The sequence below is a fragment of the Heliangelus exortis genome, chromosome 4, assembly GCF_036169615.1.
Source record: "Heliangelus exortis chromosome 4, bHelExo1.hap1, whole genome shotgun sequence".
NCBI lineage: Eukaryota > Metazoa > Chordata > Aves > Apodiformes > Trochilidae > Heliangelus > Heliangelus exortis.
In genome coordinates this window covers 2,116,317-2,134,681 of record NC_092425.1, presented here as the reverse complement: position 1 = coordinate 2,134,681, position 18,365 = coordinate 2,116,317, and the positions used below count along the sequence as shown (strand labels likewise).

At 40.9% G+C, this 18,365-nt stretch overlaps 2 protein-coding genes across 2 annotated transcripts in view; both read left to right on the top strand.

Moving 5' to 3' along the window:
• Positions 1-585: 585 nt before the first annotated feature.
• Positions 586-7,052, top strand: LOC139795668 (radial spoke head protein 4 homolog A-like). The gene is made up of 6 exons (XM_071742599.1): positions 586-928; positions 1,404-1,635; positions 3,525-4,283; positions 5,368-5,509; positions 5,941-6,058; positions 6,720-7,052. The coding sequence occupies exons 1-6, from the start codon at positions 663-665 to the stop codon at positions 6,961-6,963; spliced, it is 1,761 nt and encodes a 586-aa protein (XP_071598700.1). The 5' UTR covers positions 586-662; the 3' UTR covers positions 6,964-7,052.
• A 1,943-nt stretch (positions 7,053-8,995) lies between these two features.
• The window catches only part of CENPE (centromere protein E), a 35,033-nt gene continuing 25,663 nt past the window's right edge, over positions 8,996-18,365 (top strand). The window contains exons 1-14 of the mRNA XM_071742598.1: positions 8,996-9,141; positions 9,473-9,564; positions 10,224-10,313; positions 10,391-10,509; positions 11,522-11,641; positions 12,558-12,639; positions 12,823-12,890; positions 12,967-13,038; positions 14,641-14,692; positions 15,547-15,634; positions 15,820-15,946; positions 16,689-16,808; positions 17,295-17,453; positions 17,865-18,009. Of these exons, the coding sequence (XP_071598699.1) occupies positions 9,086-9,141; positions 9,473-9,564; positions 10,224-10,313; positions 10,391-10,509; positions 11,522-11,641; positions 12,558-12,639; positions 12,823-12,890; positions 12,967-13,038; positions 14,641-14,692; positions 15,547-15,634; positions 15,820-15,946; positions 16,689-16,808; positions 17,295-17,453; positions 17,865-18,009 (1,390 nt within the window). The 5' untranslated portion in view covers positions 8,996-9,085. The remainder of the gene's footprint in view (positions 9,142-9,472; positions 9,565-10,223; positions 10,314-10,390; positions 10,510-11,521; positions 11,642-12,557; positions 12,640-12,822; positions 12,891-12,966; positions 13,039-14,640; positions 14,693-15,546; positions 15,635-15,819; positions 15,947-16,688; positions 16,809-17,294; positions 17,454-17,864; positions 18,010-18,365) is intronic.

Here is an 18,365-nt window from a genome sequence, read left to right as displayed (position 1 = left end):
GCCGGGCGGCGATGCCCAGCGGGCGGGCAGGACGCGGCTGTGCGGGGCGGGACGCGGCTGTGCGGGGCGGGACGCGGCTGTGCCGGGAGGGGACGCGGCTGTGCGGGACGGGACGCGACTGTGCGGGGCGGGACGCGGCTCTGCGGGACGGGACGCGGCTTTGCCGGGCGGGGACGCGGCTGTGCCGGGCGGGACGCGGCTGTGCCGGGAGGGGACGCGGCTGTGCGGGGCGGGACGCGGCTGTGCCGGGAGGGGACGCGGCTCTGCCGGGCGGACACCAGTGGGAGCTCCCACGGCCGCCCGAGCGGCTCCACCGGCGCGCGGCGCCTCTAACGGTTTCAACCGCCAACCCCGGCGCGCGGGGCTCCCGCCAAGGGCTCTAACGGCCTCGGTGAGCACCCCCCGTGCCTCAGCCGCTCCCCAGAGCCCAAGGAGGAACCGCTCCTCCTCACCCAGTGCGGGGAGAAACGGGGCAAGGATGGCGAGACCCGGCAAAAAGCTCGCTGCGGGCCCACCCCTTCCGGCACCGCCCCGCCGGGCGTCCTAAGCAACGGCGGCCGCTTTGCCACGGCGAGAGCCGTTGCTGCGGGAGCGGCGGAGCGGACGGCAGCTGAAGGGAAGCGCTAAAGTCCCGTCCCGTCCCGCACCCCCGGGGCCACGCCATGGCTGACCCTTCAGAGGAGCCAGGCTCCAGGGAGAACTCGTGGCCCGGGCACAGAGCCGACCGGCCCGAGCCGTTCGCTTCTTATCAAGCTTCCTATGAACGCGATCACGGCCCTATTGAGCCGCATGAACCAGGTTATGGTCTTTATCAGCCAGGATACAGCCCGTACGATGATCAGATATCCGATACCAAATCCCGAATGCTGGCAATTCAAAACGCCAAAGCGTATTTACTGAAGAGCAGCACAACATCTGGCCTGAACTTGTAAGTCTGAAAAGGGAACTCGTTGGAAGGAAGAGTGAAAAGTAGCATTGGGAAAAGTGCAAAGGGTTTTGTTAAGAAAGGGAGGGATACCAGGGGGATATGTGTGGAATGGGAGAATATGTTCTAAATGCCTAATAGTTCATGTAATACTTGTGTGTGGCCAACATCTTCCAGATTCAAAATTCCTAGGGGAATTTACAGAGTTCAGAGGGAAAATGATTGAGAGCAAATTTAAATTCAGCTTCAGCTCCTGAGGCAGGTGCAGTATGTGCCAAAAATGGAAGATAGATCTGCTCCTAAGTATGTTAAAATCGGGATAGTCTCAAATCTACTTTTCCATAATGGTCCATGATCCCCTTTCGTCTCACTATTCCAATGATTTTCCCACGTGATAAGATTCTACTTCTGAGATTAAAACCAGAATGTCCTAAAACTTTTGTATAATAAACCAATGATATTTACATTTATACATCAGATACGATCATCTTGCTAATATGCTAACAAAGATCCTGGATGAACAGCCCACTAATGCAGTAGACATAATTGAGAATATCAGCAAGGATGTGAAGTGGGCTCAGTTTCAGAAAAAAATGGACACTCTTCGAGATGAACATGAGATTCTTCCAACATTTGAAGCTGCAGAAAAGCAAAAAGCTTTGTTCACCAAGGAAAGTGGAGGAGGAGAGGAAGAACAAGAAGAAGAGATAGTGAGTTACTATAGAGAAAAAATTATATAAATATATATATATATGTATTTATATCAGGGAATGGGTGGGAGGATAGCAGGGAGGGATAGGAGGAAAGAAGGAAGTTGTGGTCTGCTTTGCAGTATTGCCTCTCATGATCACATAAATAATTGTAGCCACAGCACTTCTTCAGAGTTGGGTTGGCCACTGATGACCTGAAACTCTAAAATCATAGATATTCTACAGATAATGAACAGAAAGTAAAGTTTACAGTATCTCCCATATAACATTTCAGCATGGAATAGTGCATCCAAATTGCTTTTCTTTATCTAAAAGTGGCATTTCTTTACCTATAGTGACTGTAGGTCTGGACACTAGTTTGAGGGTGTTGTTTGAGGGTGTTGTGCACAGCTGCTACTGTAAAATTGAGAATGGAGAATTTTGTGATCCTTCCAGATCCAGCTGTCATTCCAGTCTGTCCTTCTCTAAGGAAAAAAAAAGTAGTTATAATAAAGAATTTAGAGAATTGATAGAATTGCAAAGCTACTCCTTAAAAGAGGGGATTTTCCAGTATGCAGTTTCTTATATGCAGAAACATTTGTAGCAAATGGTAAGAGAATTCTTAGAATACCCACAGAAAGCTATGCAACGAGATGTTAATTTTCATATGGAATTACCAGTACATATTCAAACAAATTGCCACTGCAAAATTACAAATACAGAACCAGAAGAGATAGTCTTTCATCTTTTCCATAGCTTATTTCTTATTTTACAGTAACAGTATATGATGGTAAAAATGGAAAGGAGTATTTCAGAATGGAATTTAGATTTTTTTTCATACTCCTGGTATCTTACTTTGGTATAAGAAATGTGGAAGTGCCAAAGAATTCCATACAAAACTAGGACTACTTCTTCCACATTCCCTGCCTTGCCAGGTACAACTTCTAATGTCTTTGTGTGATATTGTCACCTACCCCCATGAAATGAGAGAAGGGTGATAAAGCAAATGAAAATACTTAATGAAATCTTCATTATTAACCTAGTTCTGCTTCCACTGAAGCCACCTGAAATTTTACCATGGACTTCAGTAAGAGTAGGCACCAATATTTTTTAAAGTGCAGGGAGCTTTATGCCAAGGTTTTCAAAATAACAACATTCACTCTAGATAAATACTGCTTTTCTGGTGTCTAAATATTTTCCCCAAAAGTACCTGCTGCAAACATAAGGAAACACAGTGACACTTGTTTGCCACTGTCACATTCCAAAGGCTGGAAATGTGGAAATTCTTGTTGGATCCCACAAGGACAAAGTAAAGATAACACAGTATCAGGTGCAACTACACAGTTTTATTGAGCACAGACAGAACTGGTAGGCATTAAAAGCATAGTTGTTAGCCTAATCCTATAGAGACAGAAAAGAGAGAGAGAAATAAAGAGAAAAATAAAATGCCTCCCAAAGGCAGAGGAAGAGAGGGAGAGAGAAAGAGAGGGAGGAAGAAAGTCACCAGCAAGGATCCATTGATGTCCTGTTGGTCTTGTGGTGAAGAAGAAGGGGGGAGGGGGGGGCAGGTGGTCAAATCCTTGGAGCAGCACTGAGAATTAGTGTCTTTTCCTTTTGTTATCCATTTCTTGCTGCTCCTCAGCCACTGGCCAATTGTTGCTTGTCCACTGTCTACTGCAACAGCAGAATCAGCAGGTTTTGGCTCAGTGTTGCTCCCCTAATTATTCTCTTCTTACCCTTACTATGGCATTTTAATTTTTCTAAATGGTAGTGTAGTGAATCCATGTCTGCAAAGAACTTTGAATGAGTGGCATTACAAGAAAGTGAAGCACAATGTTCAGTGGATAAAATGTTCAATTTTTCAAATAATAACTCTCCTTCAGCTCTAATTGCAGTCCTTTTTTCCCCAGGGAGAGAGCCCTTTACCTAATGTGATGGAAACAGCCTTTTATTTTGAACAGGCTGGAATTGGCTTAAGCAAAGAAGAATCCTACCACATATTCCTTGCCCTTAAAAAACTAATCAGTGATTATCCAGTGCAGACCTGTCGCTTCTGGGGCAAAATTTTGGGCCTGGAAATGAACTATATTATAGCTGAAGTACAGTTCCAAGAGGGGGAAGAGGAGGAGGAAGGAGAGGAGGAAGACGATAGTGAGGAAAGAGAGAAAGAGATGGGTGAGGATGAGGATGAAGATGAAGACGAGACGAAAAAAAAAGATGAACCACCAAAGTCCACTTATAAGCCTCCACCTGTCATCCCAAAAGAAGAAAATGGGACTGGGGCTAATAAATATGTCTACTTTGTCTGCAATGACCCGAGCAACCCATGGGTGAAGTTGCCTGCAGTGACACCAGCCCAGATTGTCTGTGCCAGGAAAATCAAGAAGTTCTTCACTGGTCGTCTGGATGCTCCCATCGTGAGCTTTCCTCCTTTCCCTGGAAATGAAGCCAACTACCTGAGGGCACAGATAGCTCGGATCTCAGCAGGAACACATATCTCTCCCATTGGATTTTACCAGTTTCCAGAGGAAGAAGGAGATGACGATGAGGAGGGGGAAGGAGGAAGAGATACATTTGAAGAAAATCCTGATTTTCAGCCACTCTCTGTGGCTGAAATGGTGGATTCTGTCTCTGCGTGGGTACATCATGTGAGGAGTATTCTTGAGCAGGTATGTTCTGGCACCATTCACACTGTAGAGCTCATGGGGTAGCATTTCACCTGCACTTTGAACTAATCACCAGAAATACTATTGTACTGAAGTATTTTTCTACAGAAAATATTTGTTATATACAGAAAAAATTGTTATATTTGTTATAAGTATGTTGCACATATTTATACAGCTTTTTCTTTTCTATTTTTATAGTGCTTTTTTTCAGTGGTGTGTTGTTGAGATCGAAACCTATCTTTAGGTAAATGTAGAGTTAAGCCTTGATAGATAAAATTAATTTATGGTAATCTCCTATATTAGGTTTTCTCTTTTGAAGTCCTTACTTGAAAAAAATGTTTTAAGTTTTCTTTTCCTGAGTAGGCTGCTAAAATGCAGATAGCTTCGGACTGTATGCTAAATGGGATTTATTTGATGTTTTCTTCTGCATTATTTTTTGTTGCTTACTTGCTTCTGCAAAACATGCAAGTGAAAAAGCTTAAAACCAAATATTATAAATAAAATTGTAGCATAAAATATTGTGAAATCTGGCTAGTGCTGGAAAGAGGTGTTACTAATTTGATGGCCATTGCTGGATGACTTGCTGGCCAGTCTCCCACTTCAAAATAGCTACTGTAAAATGATAGGAAATAAGGTTTAAAATTATTACCAGCAAGACAGTGGTTGTAAAAATAAAATCCATATGCATTAGAATCCTAAAAATATTTTGTTATGCTCCTCTGACGGGCAGCTAAATAACAAGGAAAACTTTAAAAAGAAAGGGCAAAGTCCATTAATGGTAGCTTCTTAAAATGATAACCTAGCAGGGATTCAAACTGAACTGGCAAGGAACTGAAGACTCCAAAATAACAAAACTGCTTACAGAGGTATCAGGTTATTCTGAATTAGTGAACAGGGATGAAGGAGGAATGAGAGATCTCTGATATTCTGCCAATGAGACAACAATGATGGAACAGACACGTCTCATCTTCCTCCTCCTCATCCCCACCTCCAGCTCCTTCACTGTGCCTGAGCCAAGTGTTTTAACTGGTTTGCATTATTTCAGTGATTCTTACATGCATGTCTTATTTTCTCATATTAATTACAGGGTCGTTGTGTTTGGTTTAATCCTTTTCAAAAATCAGAGGAAGAAGAAGAAGAAGAGGAAGGGGAGGAGAAAGAAGAGGAGCCAGGTGAACTGGAGCGAGAAGTTGGACCTCCTCTTCTCACCCCACTCTCTGAAGATGAAGGTACTCTTCATGGAACAGAAAGTTTTTGACAGAGTGCCACTAGGAATGCTGACATTTAGGTAGTAAATATCTGAAGTTGTAAGACTCTGACACTTAGTGGAGCAATATTGTTTACTTATTGTTTGCAGGGTGTTTGTAATTGTTTTGCAATACAAATACAATACAAATTGTTGTATTGTTTGCAATATTCTTTGTAGGGTGGGCACATGCTTAAACAAAATTGATCAAAAGCAATATTGTTAACAGTGTTGCCATTAAAACAAATAATTTGGTTTACCAGTTAATAATCCTGTTTTAATAGTTTAGTATAATAGTATATATAGTTAATAAACCTGTTACAACTATCATTTGAATTCTGTGAAAGTCTTGGAGCTCGTTTTGCAGAGGCTCACCAATTTATTCATAGACTGTGTGTGTTTGCCTGCCTCCAGGAATTCAGAACATCCCTGCTTGGACAGCTTATCCTTCTACAACCCTGATCCCACAACATGCTGTTGCAATCCTCCAGTCCAACCGATGGCCCGGGGCATTTGCCTTTGCATCTGGCAAGTGAGTAGTTAGTTGACATGGTTACAACACAGGCTGTGAGTGCTAAACACAGATACCAGTCTAATGAAGTCAGAGTTGCTTTATTAATAATTCATTCTATTAATTCATTAATTCTGACCATTCTCAAGGCTGGCTTAAATGAGCACAGCAACGGTAAATATGTAATTAAGAACATGAAATATGTATAATCACTAGAAAGGCTAGTATAAAGTTACTGGGTGTAAATGTCCAGTTAGTATTTGGGCACAGCCCTTGATTTAAAACCTGTATTATTGAGCCTGTGGTACTTTGTACAAAAATAGCTACATTCTGTAGTTTTAATGTTCATTTGTTTCCACTACACATGGTACAGCCACTACCTTTTTGATCTCTTAAAAGGGCTGGTGTCAGAAATGCTGCTTTCTTACTAATGAGGAGTTTGAATTGCATTGCAGTATAGTGCAGAGTACAGCCTTCATCATTTTAACATTTGGAGATTTTTAAGTGGCAAATATATTAATGCAGTTAGAGCAGTTTAAAAGAGGTACCAACTTTTGAATAGTTACGTTTCAGGATGTCTGCATCACAGTGACTTTTTGCACAGAGGAGTAAGGAACCCTGACAATACCTCCACTGAGATTTTTGTCAGAAGAATATGTGATCTTTCACTTTTCTTTCTCAGGAAATTTGATAACATTTACTTTGGCTGGGGTCACAAATACAGTCCAGAGAACCAGAATCCTGTGCTGCCTCCACCTGTGCAAGCAGAATACCCCAGTGGGCCAGAGATCACTGAGGGAAGTGACCCCACCCTGGAGGAAGAAAATGCTTTCAAGGCTGCCAAGGAACAAGCTTTAGCAGATGAGGAAGAACAAGAGGAAGAACAAGAGGAAGAGAATGAAGAGGAGGAGGAGGATGATGATTAAAATACGGGGGGGAAGCATTTTTATTTTGAAAGTGTAAAAACAAATGTTATTTAATAAATTAGCCGTTAATTAGTTGATCCTAAAAGCAATGCAAGGGGAGAATGCCTTCCTTTTTGCCTTCAGTAGGCTCTTCTTTGCACTGCTCCCCTTTGCACTACCCACACTGCCATGCAGACAGCAGTGCTGTCACTGGAAGACAGCACTTGTTTTACACAAGCAGGCAGATGTGCTCTGTTAGCAAAAATCACACTGTTTCAACCTGGATGAGGAGACAGTGTTAATGTTTGGGGTTTGGTTGGGGTTTTTTTTGTTCATTGGGGTTTTTTTTTTTTGGTGGTGTTCACATTCAGAAAACTCAGAAAGAAATTACTGCCCAATTTTTGAGCAAAGATTTTTGAGGAAATCTTTGTGTTTGAGTGAGTAGCACTAGCAAAGGATCTTAAATGCTGCAGCCTGGGTTTGTAAAGCTACTTAAAGACAATTACAAAGAGTTTTTTCTTTTGGCAGAAGGCAGAGTTGTCAGGGTTTGGGTGATTGGGGCGTTTTGAAGAGAGCTGAATGGCTACACCATGTGGGAAGTCTTGGATTCAGGTTGCTGGACCTTCAAAAAAGCAGCTGAGAATTTCTCTTCAGGATCAAGTTGATGAACCCTGAAGGCAGGAATTGATTCTGGTAAAAATAAGAAGAATTTTTCTCTAAGGATTCCTGTGGCTGAGTGAGATGTAGCTCACCTTTGGGTTTTGTCAAGAGTTTGAAGCGTCTTGGAGATGTTCAGCTTGCAGCTTGGTCCTGGCTTTGGCTCTGCTTGTGCTTCTGGCTCTCCAGCATGACCTGGGCAGGCTGGAGAGCTGGGCAGAGAAGAACCCAGAGAATCTTGTTGAGGTTCAACAAAGCAAATGTAGGGTTCTGCATGTGAGGAGGAAGAACCCCAAGCACCAATAGAGGTTGGGGCTGGACCTGCTGCAAAGCAGTGCTAAGAAGGATCTGGGGGTCCTGATAATAAATTATCCATGATCCAGCAGTGTGCCAGGAAGGCAAATGGAATCCTGAGTTGAATAAAGAAGAGGGTGGCCAGTAGGTAGAGAGAGGTCCTTCTCCCCCTCTGCTCTGCCCCGCTGAGGCCACAGCTGGAATCCTGCATCCAGTCCTGGGATCCGAGTTCAAGAGTCAGGGAACTGCTAAAGAAAATCCAGAGGAGGGTTATGAAGATGACGGGGGGATTGGAGCATCTCTCTGATGAGGAAAGGCTGAGAGAGCTGAGACTCTTCAGCCTGGAGAAGGGAAGGCTGAGGGGAGACCTTGTCAACGTCTCCCAGTACCTGAAGGATGGATGGAGCTGGACTCTTCTCCGTAGTTCCCAGTGACAGGACGAGGGGCAGGAGGCACAGGCTGGCACATCGCAAGTTCCATTTAAACACGAGAAAAATGAGGGTGCCTTCTTCTTTCCAATGAGGGTGCCCAAGCCCTGGCACAGTGGGGTTGTGGGGTCCCCTTCTGTGGAGATACCCACAGCCTGCCCGATGCTGTCCCGTGTGTGCCCCGGGGCGTCCTGCTTCAGAGGGAGGGATCATCTCCAGAGCTCCCTTCCAACTCCCAACAATTCTGTGATTCTGGGAACCACGTACCGAGCATCCGCCAAACCTTCCCGCTGTTTTTCTAACCCGCATTTCAGTACCGATATAAATTTCAATTAAGCAAATCGCGTAATTCCCTAACAATGTCACTTTCCTGCGTGACAGCGGATTGTTGCCATTCCATAGCTTACTCCTTAGGCTACTGCTCGAATGAATCACCATAACATCTCCGACCGCCCTTCTCCCGCAGCGGGTCGCTGTCGTCATGACCGCCACCACCGCAGGAGTCTCGACAGGCGGGGGTTTGTCGCGACACAGCTCGAGAGCTGTCGAGCCACTACTCCCTCCCTCTCCCCCCCGGCAGCTCTTGGCGAGTGGTACGCTCCGCCGTGACGTCTGCCGGGCGCCAGCCAATAGGAAGCGTCCTGGGAAGAAGTTTAAACTCCGGTGGCGGTTGGGCGGCTGCGTCAGTCTCCGCCGTGCGGGAGGGCGAGAGAGCAGCGAGCGGTGTCCCCGAGGCGGGTATCGGGTGCTCGGTGGCCGCGGGGATGGCGGATGAGGGAGCCGTGACGGTTTGCGTGCGGGTGCGGCCGCTCATCGCCAGGTGAGGCTCCATCCCGACGGGAGGGCTCCATCCGGGCCCCTCCGCCTGAGGGGAGGCTGCGGCGCTACCCGCGGTCTCGGGGCCTTTCGGTTCTCTGGGTGTTGCACTGCCCCCCCCTCATCTTCAGCTCCTCTCCCCTCACGGAGCTCCGCTGCCGCCCTAAGGAGTGCGGGAGGAGGTGGTATTAATGCGGGGTCTGTCCCCGTGGAGTTAGGAGAGAGGCAGAACAAAGAGAGCTGACGAGTCTGAGGGAGGGATGTGCTCGTAGTAAGGGGGTAAACAGGAGCAGAGGCCTAACCTAGGAAAGGTAACCGATTATCCCTTCCTCTAGGGAAAATGCTCTAGAAGATAAAGTGTCCCTCTACTGGAAAAGTGAAAATAACACCATTTCCGAAGTGAACGGTACCAAAGTATTCAGTTATGGTAAGAATATGAAAACAATTATTTTTACATTGTGGTTCATTACTGTACTTCTTGTGCACATGCTAACATCAGTTCCAGACTGGAGTAGGGCTTGGCCGGTGCATTTAGAGAGAAGGGGGTGGAGGAATACAAAAATTTACAGTTCCAAGTGGGGATGTGGGAGACTCCTCACTATGAGTCTCTTCCTACTGATCTACTCCATAGTTAACATGAATGAGATACTAAAAAGTAGTAGTACAGTACAAAGGTTTTTGCCAAATTATAGACTGAATAAAACCATGGGAGCTGGGAGTTCACTCCAAATTGGGAGTTCAATAAGCAGCTTGTCTTGTCAGGCTTGCAATCCTTATAGATAAGCTATCCATAACTGTTTTTATGATTAAATGGGATTACTATTTAACTGTGTCCATTTTTAGTTTCTTTTTTTATCTGTCTGTTGTGTGTTCATTGTGTCTTTCTGGGTTCAGGTTTTGTTTTTTTCTTTTCTAAAAGAAAGGGAGCCTGCCTTATTAATGTCACAACTACATTTTATATTCTAATTTAAATTATCCTGCACTCTGCTGCTTGTTTATTGGGTTTGTAGTCAGCAGTACTGAGTAAGATGGCAGCTTGTTTTTCACTTGCCAGATGTGGATTTATGTGCTTTTTTTTTTTTTAAGATCGTGTCTTTCACTCAAGTGACAACACTCAGCAGTTATATGAAGGTGTAGCTGTTCCAATTATACAGTCAGCTGTGCAAGGCTATAATGGTAAGTTAAAAACTGTATTTAAATCCTATTTGTAATGTATTTCATAAATATTGAGTAAAATATAACCATCTTTCTAGGCACGATTTTTGCTTATGGACAGACTGCTTCAGGCAAGACATACACAATGATGGGAAATGAGGATTGTGTGGGCATTATTCCTAAGGCAATTCAACATGTTTTCAAGGTTATTTGTGAGGTAAGCAGTTCCATAAAATCAAAGTGACTGGAAGGACTATTAATATTTGTAGCTTTTCCATTAAAATTACTTTTATTGTCAAGGTCCTTATGAAAGAAATTAATTTATATTGGGCCACTTGTCGCAGCTTCTTTGCCATCCTTGCAAAGATGAGTGGTTAAAAAAAATAAGTAATGGAACTCTATTAGTTGGAATCAAATAGGAGCAAAACTGTGAGAGGTGGTTGTTAAATTTGCAAATACACTAGACCTTGATGACAAGTATGATAGATACTTATAATGTGGTACATAAGGTATTGTGAAGCCATGTGGGTTTTATTCTGCTATTTTAACACTTTAAAAAATCAACAGTATTAAAGACTTGTTTAGTGGGAAGAATGACACTAAGTTTATTTATTTCAGGCTTTCAAAAGACTCTTAGGCTAATTGCTTAGTGCTAATATGAAGTAAGGAGCAGGTGTAACCATTTAGAAATTATTTCCAAATCATCTGCAGGACACCTGCTTAGCCTTAGGGATTTTGGGTAATTATTAACAGCTACATGAAATGGTCTCTGCTCTTTTGAGAATGTCTGCAGTACTCTGGGGGGGCTATAAAAGTAATTAAAGGCAAGAAAGCTTTCCAGTGATGCTGTTGTCCTTGAGTCCATTCTGTATCCTTTCCTTACCCCAGCATTCTCTACTGGGGAGGCAGGGCAAGAAGCAGCAGCAAAGTAAATCTAAGCAAGCAGAGAGAGAAGACTAGGTACATAGAAAGGAAAGAGCCTAAGCAGGAGGAAATTAGATGTGGAAAGGTAATTAAATACTAAAAGTGATGTGCCATTAATGCAGCTGGAAAGAGGTGGGATAGTGGGAAAATGGGTATTGGTAGATGCTGATGTACAAGGAGTATGGAGAGGAAATAAATCTCTGGGACAACATGCAAAAATAAACCTTTGAATTCAGAATAATTGCATTAAAAGGTATTCCTTGGTTAGCCTGTATCTTTTTTTTTTTTTTTTCATTATACATTAGATTCCAGAAAGGGAATTCCTGCTGAGGGTTTCTTACATGGAGATCTACAATGAAACCATTACAGATTTGCTTTGTGATATCAGGAAAAAGAAGCCTCTGGGGATTCGGGAGGATGTTAATGTAAGTGGGTGTTGGATAACCTGAGTGTTGTAGCTCCTGGGAGTAAAAGAAGAGGTTAAAGCCTTCAAAGGCATCGAGTTGAGAACTTTTCTGTGTCAAACTGTAATTGTAATACTTGGAATTGGCAGTAGGACATTTGATGTAGTAGAGTAGCAACCATGAAAGTTGTGCTTACTGTTTCTAGTTTATCTTTTTAAATACTTGTAAATGTGCACTTAATCCCCTAAATTTTCCAGGATAGTGTATTTTATTTGACACTGGATGCTTGGGAGTTATCCAGCTAGTAAAACTACAAACATAATACTAAGCCTTCAGCTTCATGTGTTGCAAGTCTTCAGCAGATAGTTATTTTAATACAATCTTCAAAGTAGATGTACTTTTCTTCTTCTGAAGTGGTAAAATAGCCATCAGACTAGGATTATTAAGTAAGATTAATATGATCAATAGGGAAAAATAAATGTTTTTTCATGCCATCTACAGTTTCTTGATATCAAGTTCTGCAGCACATAATAAAAACTGGTGGTTTATTTTTAATTTCAGTGCCCTAAATGATCAATGCTTTTGGAACTTGCTTTTGGACTTTGCAGTTGTATGATCATGGTCTTGTAACATCCTGACTGAAATATGTAATCCTGGGTTCCCTCAGAAAATGTCCTGAAGGGCATTTCCCCTAGTAGTTATATTTTTGGGAAACTTTCTAGGTCTTTTTTTGATTCTTGTGCCATTAGATTGCAGTTCTGCTAAAGGTCTAAATTTATCATTTTTTTTTTTTTTCAGAGTAAAACCACATTTGATTAATGTTTTTCCTTTTAAGAAGGAAGCAAACTGGAATAAATAGCATAATAATTGCTGGTGATGTTGATGTATTGAAGTGAGTTTGTGTTCAGGAAAATTTAGTGCTGCTTTTGTTCTTCAGAGGAATACATATGTGGAAGATCTGATTGAAGAGGTGGTGGTTTCCCCTGAACAAGTTATGGAATGGATCAGAAAAGGAGAAAGTAAGTTGTTCAGCCAGTGGTACCTTAGAAACACACTGAATCTGGTACAGGTTGTATCATGTGGTCTCTGAGACTATTCTGAGAAACCAGTGTTTTTCAGATAGATTTAAAACTGTGCTTTTTGCCTGTTATTTCTAGTTTGGCAGAGCCTAAGCACAAGTATTTTAATACTTCTTTTGACAGAAAATCGCCACTATGGAGAAACAAAAATGAATGAACACAGCAGCCGTTCTCACACCATCTTCAGAATGGTAAAAACTGTTTCACTGCTAGGAGGGTTTTTTATTATTTTCCAAGTGGCAAAAACTTTGTTGCACCTTCTTCTAGATCATTGAAAGCAGAGAAAGGAGTGACCCTGCAAATGCAAACTGTGACGGAGCAGTGATGGTATCTCACCTGGTAAGCTGTACTCCAAGAAGTTTTTTAATAGGCATTTAAGTAGAGAATTTATTGTCACTGTTTGAAAGAAGAATGTTATTTTATAATGACTTTACTTAGCATTACTTTGGTGAATGACTTTGTGTTCAGAGTAAAAACATGTTGGGTACCTGAAATACCCAGGGGGATTACATTGCTGATCTCCAGGGGAGTATTGGTTTTTGAAGCCTTCTCTATCTATAGAGCTACTAAGATGATTAAGGGAGTGGAACATCTCCCTTATGAGGAAAGGCTGAGGGAGCTGGGGCTCTTTAGTTTGGAGAAAAGGAGACTGAGAGGTGACCTCATCAATGTTTTCAAATATGTAAGGGGTGAGTGTCAGGGAGATGGAGTTAGGCTTTTCTTAGTGGTGACCAGTGATAGGACAAGGGGTAATGGGTGTAAATTGGAGCATAGGAGGTTCAAGTTGAATATCAGAAATTTTTTTACTGTAAGGGTGACGGAGCCCTGGAACAGGCTGCCCAGGGGGGTTGTGGAGTCTCCTTCACTGGAGACATTCAAAACCCACCTGGACACGTTCCTAGGGGATGTACTCTAGGGGGCCCTGCTCTGGCAAGGGGGGTTGGACTAGATGATCTTTCCAGGTCCCTTCCAACCCCTAGGATTCTATGATTCTATATAACCTTTCCTTGGCTCTAAGAAAAGAGTCCAAACTGAAGGAATGAAATCAATGTGAAAGCATTTGGGCTTGCTACAATCATCAGCACTCATTCAGAATTGGGGGTAGCATTGAGCCAACCCCACACACTGGGGAAAGAGCCTTCTGTTCTGACTTTATGTGCAAAAGCTCTGGGGTCTGAATGGAAACACCACTCATGCAGTAGCAGTGCAAATGGCTGCCTCCTTTTTTTTCTCACCATAGCTTACAAGTCCTTATCTTCTCACACCCCACCATATCTCTCTGTTTTAGCTGACTTTGTAGTAACCTCTACTAATAGGAGGGGAAAGGGTTTTTGGCCTTTTTGGTCTGTGGTTGCTTAGTGGAGCTTGTACAAGATTTTGCCATTCTGAAACAGAAATCAATTAAAGCAAAGGCTGTTTGCTCAAGTGTTATTGCAGGATGCACACACTTCTAGTTGACTTTGAACCAGAGGCTTTTCCTCTGGTATTTAATTTTTTTCTTATCCCCCTGAGGAGAGGCAAGGAGAGACATTCAGGTGTTTCAGGACAGGGTGCTAGAAAATTTTATCTAGTCTCATTACCATGAAAGATTGGACCAGATGATCTGGGATTCCATGAAGCTTCATACAGCTTAAATATGTAGTTGACATTCCTGTATTGAGAAGTTGTGCTTTTTAGTACTGAAGGGGGGGAATTGTTGTCTTAATTTGAACTATTGATAATTAATGGAGTTCATACAAACTTATTCTATGTGCTTATGTATTTTGAAATTATTAGTTGCTACGTTTGTAGTAGCTGTGGGTTTCTTCCAACAATGACAGACCTCTTGCTTTTTTCTAAGTCTAACTTTGGTTTATTAAATTCTTAGAGATCTAGAATTAAGAGGATCTAAGCCTAAATTGCCTCAGAACTAACTTGTGGAAATCTTTAATGAATTTGCAGAACTTGGTAGATCTGGCAGGCAGTGAAAGAGCCAGTCAAACAGGATCTGAAGGTGAGTGTCAAATGGTCATCAGGAGAGCCTTTACTTCTGTTTTAATCAACTCTTATGCAAGACAATAATAGGAAATTATTTGATCTAGGTGATATTTATTGTTTAAAAGTAATCTCCCTTTCCCTTGGTTGGGTAGGATCTACTCAGGAAAATACTAAAAAGGCTGTAAAATGCAAACAATTGGATGGGAATATGGCTTTTCTAGAACAGCAGGTCCAGCAGCAGTCATGCACTGAACTCATAGAATGGAGATGAATTATTAAAGATTCACCTGTAGTAAAGAAATCATTAGAAGCTTGTAGGGGCTTGAATTCACTCTTTTACACTTATGGCTCCTTAGCCAAGAGGCAGTTTGATTGTTTTAGGCAGCATGGAGCTGCACACAAATGTCTTGATCATAAAAAGTGATCTGAAGAACACAAGTTACTGTTCTTTGTTAAAAAGGTTACATCTAAGGCTGGTTTGGTATAATTACACATGGAAATAGACATTTGTAAAATGTAAATGGAATAAAATTAAAGGTTTTGTGGCCTATAATAATAATTTACATATAATTTACATAATATATAATATGTATAATAATTTACATATAATAATTTACATTAGTAATCATATAATGATTACTAATGTTGATTTGTGGTAAATGATTATGTTGTGTTGAAGCATTCTGGCTATTATTATATAGGTTATGATACTGGGTGCTGCTGTATCATAGTGCATTGTGGCACTTGAGATTTAGCTCTTGAATAATCCCTCTGAGCATAACATAGCACAATAATAGGTTGAAAGTGTGTCTTAATGTTGGTTTAAATCTAAAAAGCAAATATTTGTTTTTAATTGTGTGTGATACCCAGGTGTCCGACTGAAAGAAGGCTGCAATATAAATAGGAGCCTGTTCATCCTGGGTCAAGTTATCAAAAAACTTTGTGATGACCCTTCTGGGTAAGCACTTCTGTTTGTACTCCTGTTTAGAGAGAAGTCAATAATAAACTGAGAAATTAAAATCCTTTATAGTCTTATTTTATGTACATAGCTATTCCAAATAACCTGTAGCCTCTAGAAAAGTATTTGCTCTAATTTTTCAAAAAAAAAACATCAATTCTTTTTTCTTTTCTCCTCTTTATCAGGTTTATAAATTACAGAGACAGCAAACTGACTCGAATTCTGCAGAATTCCCTTGGAGGAAATGCCAAGACAGTTATTATTTGCACAGTTACTCCTGTTTCTTTTGATGAGACACTCAGTACTCTTCAGGTAAGGCTTCTCACCCATTTTCAAGCATTATTCTGATTCAAGTCTTCATTGTAGACAGATTGTAGGGGTGAAAAATGTAATTTGCTGGATCTGCATTCACTTTAATCCTCAAAGGATCCTGTGAGGTCTCGGGCCTCAAAATCTTTGTCCACAGCATTTTTTCCCAGTTGTCATCTTGTCTTGGGTTGTCTAACTGGAGCTTTCTGGTAGTTGGAGCAAAGCTCTGCTCTCACCTTCCAGGCAATAGGTAACCTCTGCTTTTTTATTTGTCTTTTCCAAAACAGTTAGAAATAAAAGTCTTTGTTAACACAAGGTGTTAAACAGGTCCTACAGGAAAGGACAGTAATTGAACTATTAATGAATTGTATTCTCTAGGTAGGATTGTCTTCCTTTTTGGTGGGATTGTCTTAATTTTTAGTGGTCTTTTTTGTTTTTTAACATAGTATATTTTTGCCTTAGTATTATGCTTCACTCATTAGGTAATACGAGGCAATGAAAATGTACTTTTTAAAAAAGTTTAGAATACGTGAAAACAAAGTAAATTCAATATTTGTTCTTTATATGTTTCTAAAAATAAATTTCTTCTTTATATATTGTTCTTCACTTACTGAACTGTCCCTTTAGTTCTGTTGGAAAATAAGACACCATAAGTCTTGTGGTATATACACAAACACACACAGACACTATATATATAAAAAAATAAAAAAAAACAACTATTGCTTATAAGAGAATATTCTTCCAGTTTGCCAATACAGCCAAAAGAATGAAGAATACTCCAAAAGTCAATGAGGTACTGGATGATGATGCCCTCCTGAAGAGATACCGCAAGGAAATCCTGGATTTGAAAAAGCAGCTGGAGGAAGTATGTAATGAGCTTACAAATCTGTCCTTAGTACAGATAGCTATTGGGAACCATTCCCTTTTAAACCAGGATGAGGTAAAGCTGGAGGGGGAAGTGAACTTTTTGTAGTAATAGCTGTCACTTCTGTAGAAAGAATGGAAATTGAAAAGGTGATGGGAAGTTTTGAACAACTGATAAAATATCTGTGTGAGTTAACAGTGAGATAGCTGAGGTTTTGAACAACTGATAAAATATCTGTGATTTAACAGTGATAGCTGAGGTAATTAAAAATCTTACAGGTAAATTGCAGACTAAAACAAAAGTTTCATTGTTAAAAACTAAAGAATGCTCTTGCAGACCTAAAAGAAAATGTGTATGTACTTGGTTTGAAATACTGTAATCATGGTTACAATAATTGGTTTGTAATCATGTATCTTCTACAAAAGTATTTTCTACAAAAGTAGTTTCTTTTAAGTATCCATTTGATTAATATTCTTGTTCTTGAAGGTGTCTTCGAAGACTCAGATCCATGCAATGGAAAAAGACCAACTGGCCCAGCTGCTGGAAGAAAAAAACTCTCTCCAAAAGGTGCAGGAAGATAGGATAAGAAACTTAACTGAGATGCTGGTGACCTCTGCTTCCTTTTCTTCAAAACAAAATGCTAAAGTAAGTGTCTGTTCTAGATTGTATTTGTTAACTGAAATGCTTAGCAAAAGGTTCCATTAAATACATAGGGTTCTATTGACAATGAAGAGTAAGTCTGATAGGCAATTTCACAGTTTTTCTTGTTTTTACATGGGTATATTTTAAAATAACTTCTGAGTGAGGATCAATTCAGTGTTGCCTTGCAGTGAGTAGACTGCAGAAACTTGAGCTTTCTAACTGTTATGCTTTAATTTTGAAAACTAATTTTTAAAACTAAAATGCTTTGATTTTAGTTTTAACTTGAATAAATCACAAAACTGTCTGGTTAGCTGCTGGTACTGTTAAAGAACTAGATTAATACAGTATCTATTCTCTACTTAGTGCTTTTGTTGTGTGACTTTTTCTGTAAATACTTTTTTTTTTTTTTTAAAGGCCAAGAGAAGAAGAAGAGTTACTTGGGCCCCTGGCAAAATAAACCAGGCAAATGTAAGCTATTTTGAAGACTTTGAAAAAACAAGGCTAACTGAAAGAAAAAAAATGAAAATGTCTTTGTCAGACCTGCCAGATGTGGAGGATTGTAAGTATCTTCAGGAAAAAATAAGGGAACTTTGCAAAGCCTCTTGGAAATGAAAAATAATCCTCCTTAATAAATTTAAGTTACAAAAATTACTTTGCTAACAATATGAAAGCTACATTTACCTGGCACTATACTTCTCAAATTAGGTTCTATAAACCCAATTTTGAAAGAGTTACCTGTAGCCCATATTTTGTCTGCTAGCAAAGAATGCTGCCTGGAGGGGAAGTGGTTTCAGCACAACAATACTGGTAGTTCTTGTGCTGGAAAGAAGGTTCATTTAAAAAGTCTAAGCATGAGTCTTACTCTCCCAAGTGAAGTAATGTGTAGCAAATTCATGTTGGGTTGTTTTGTGAGAT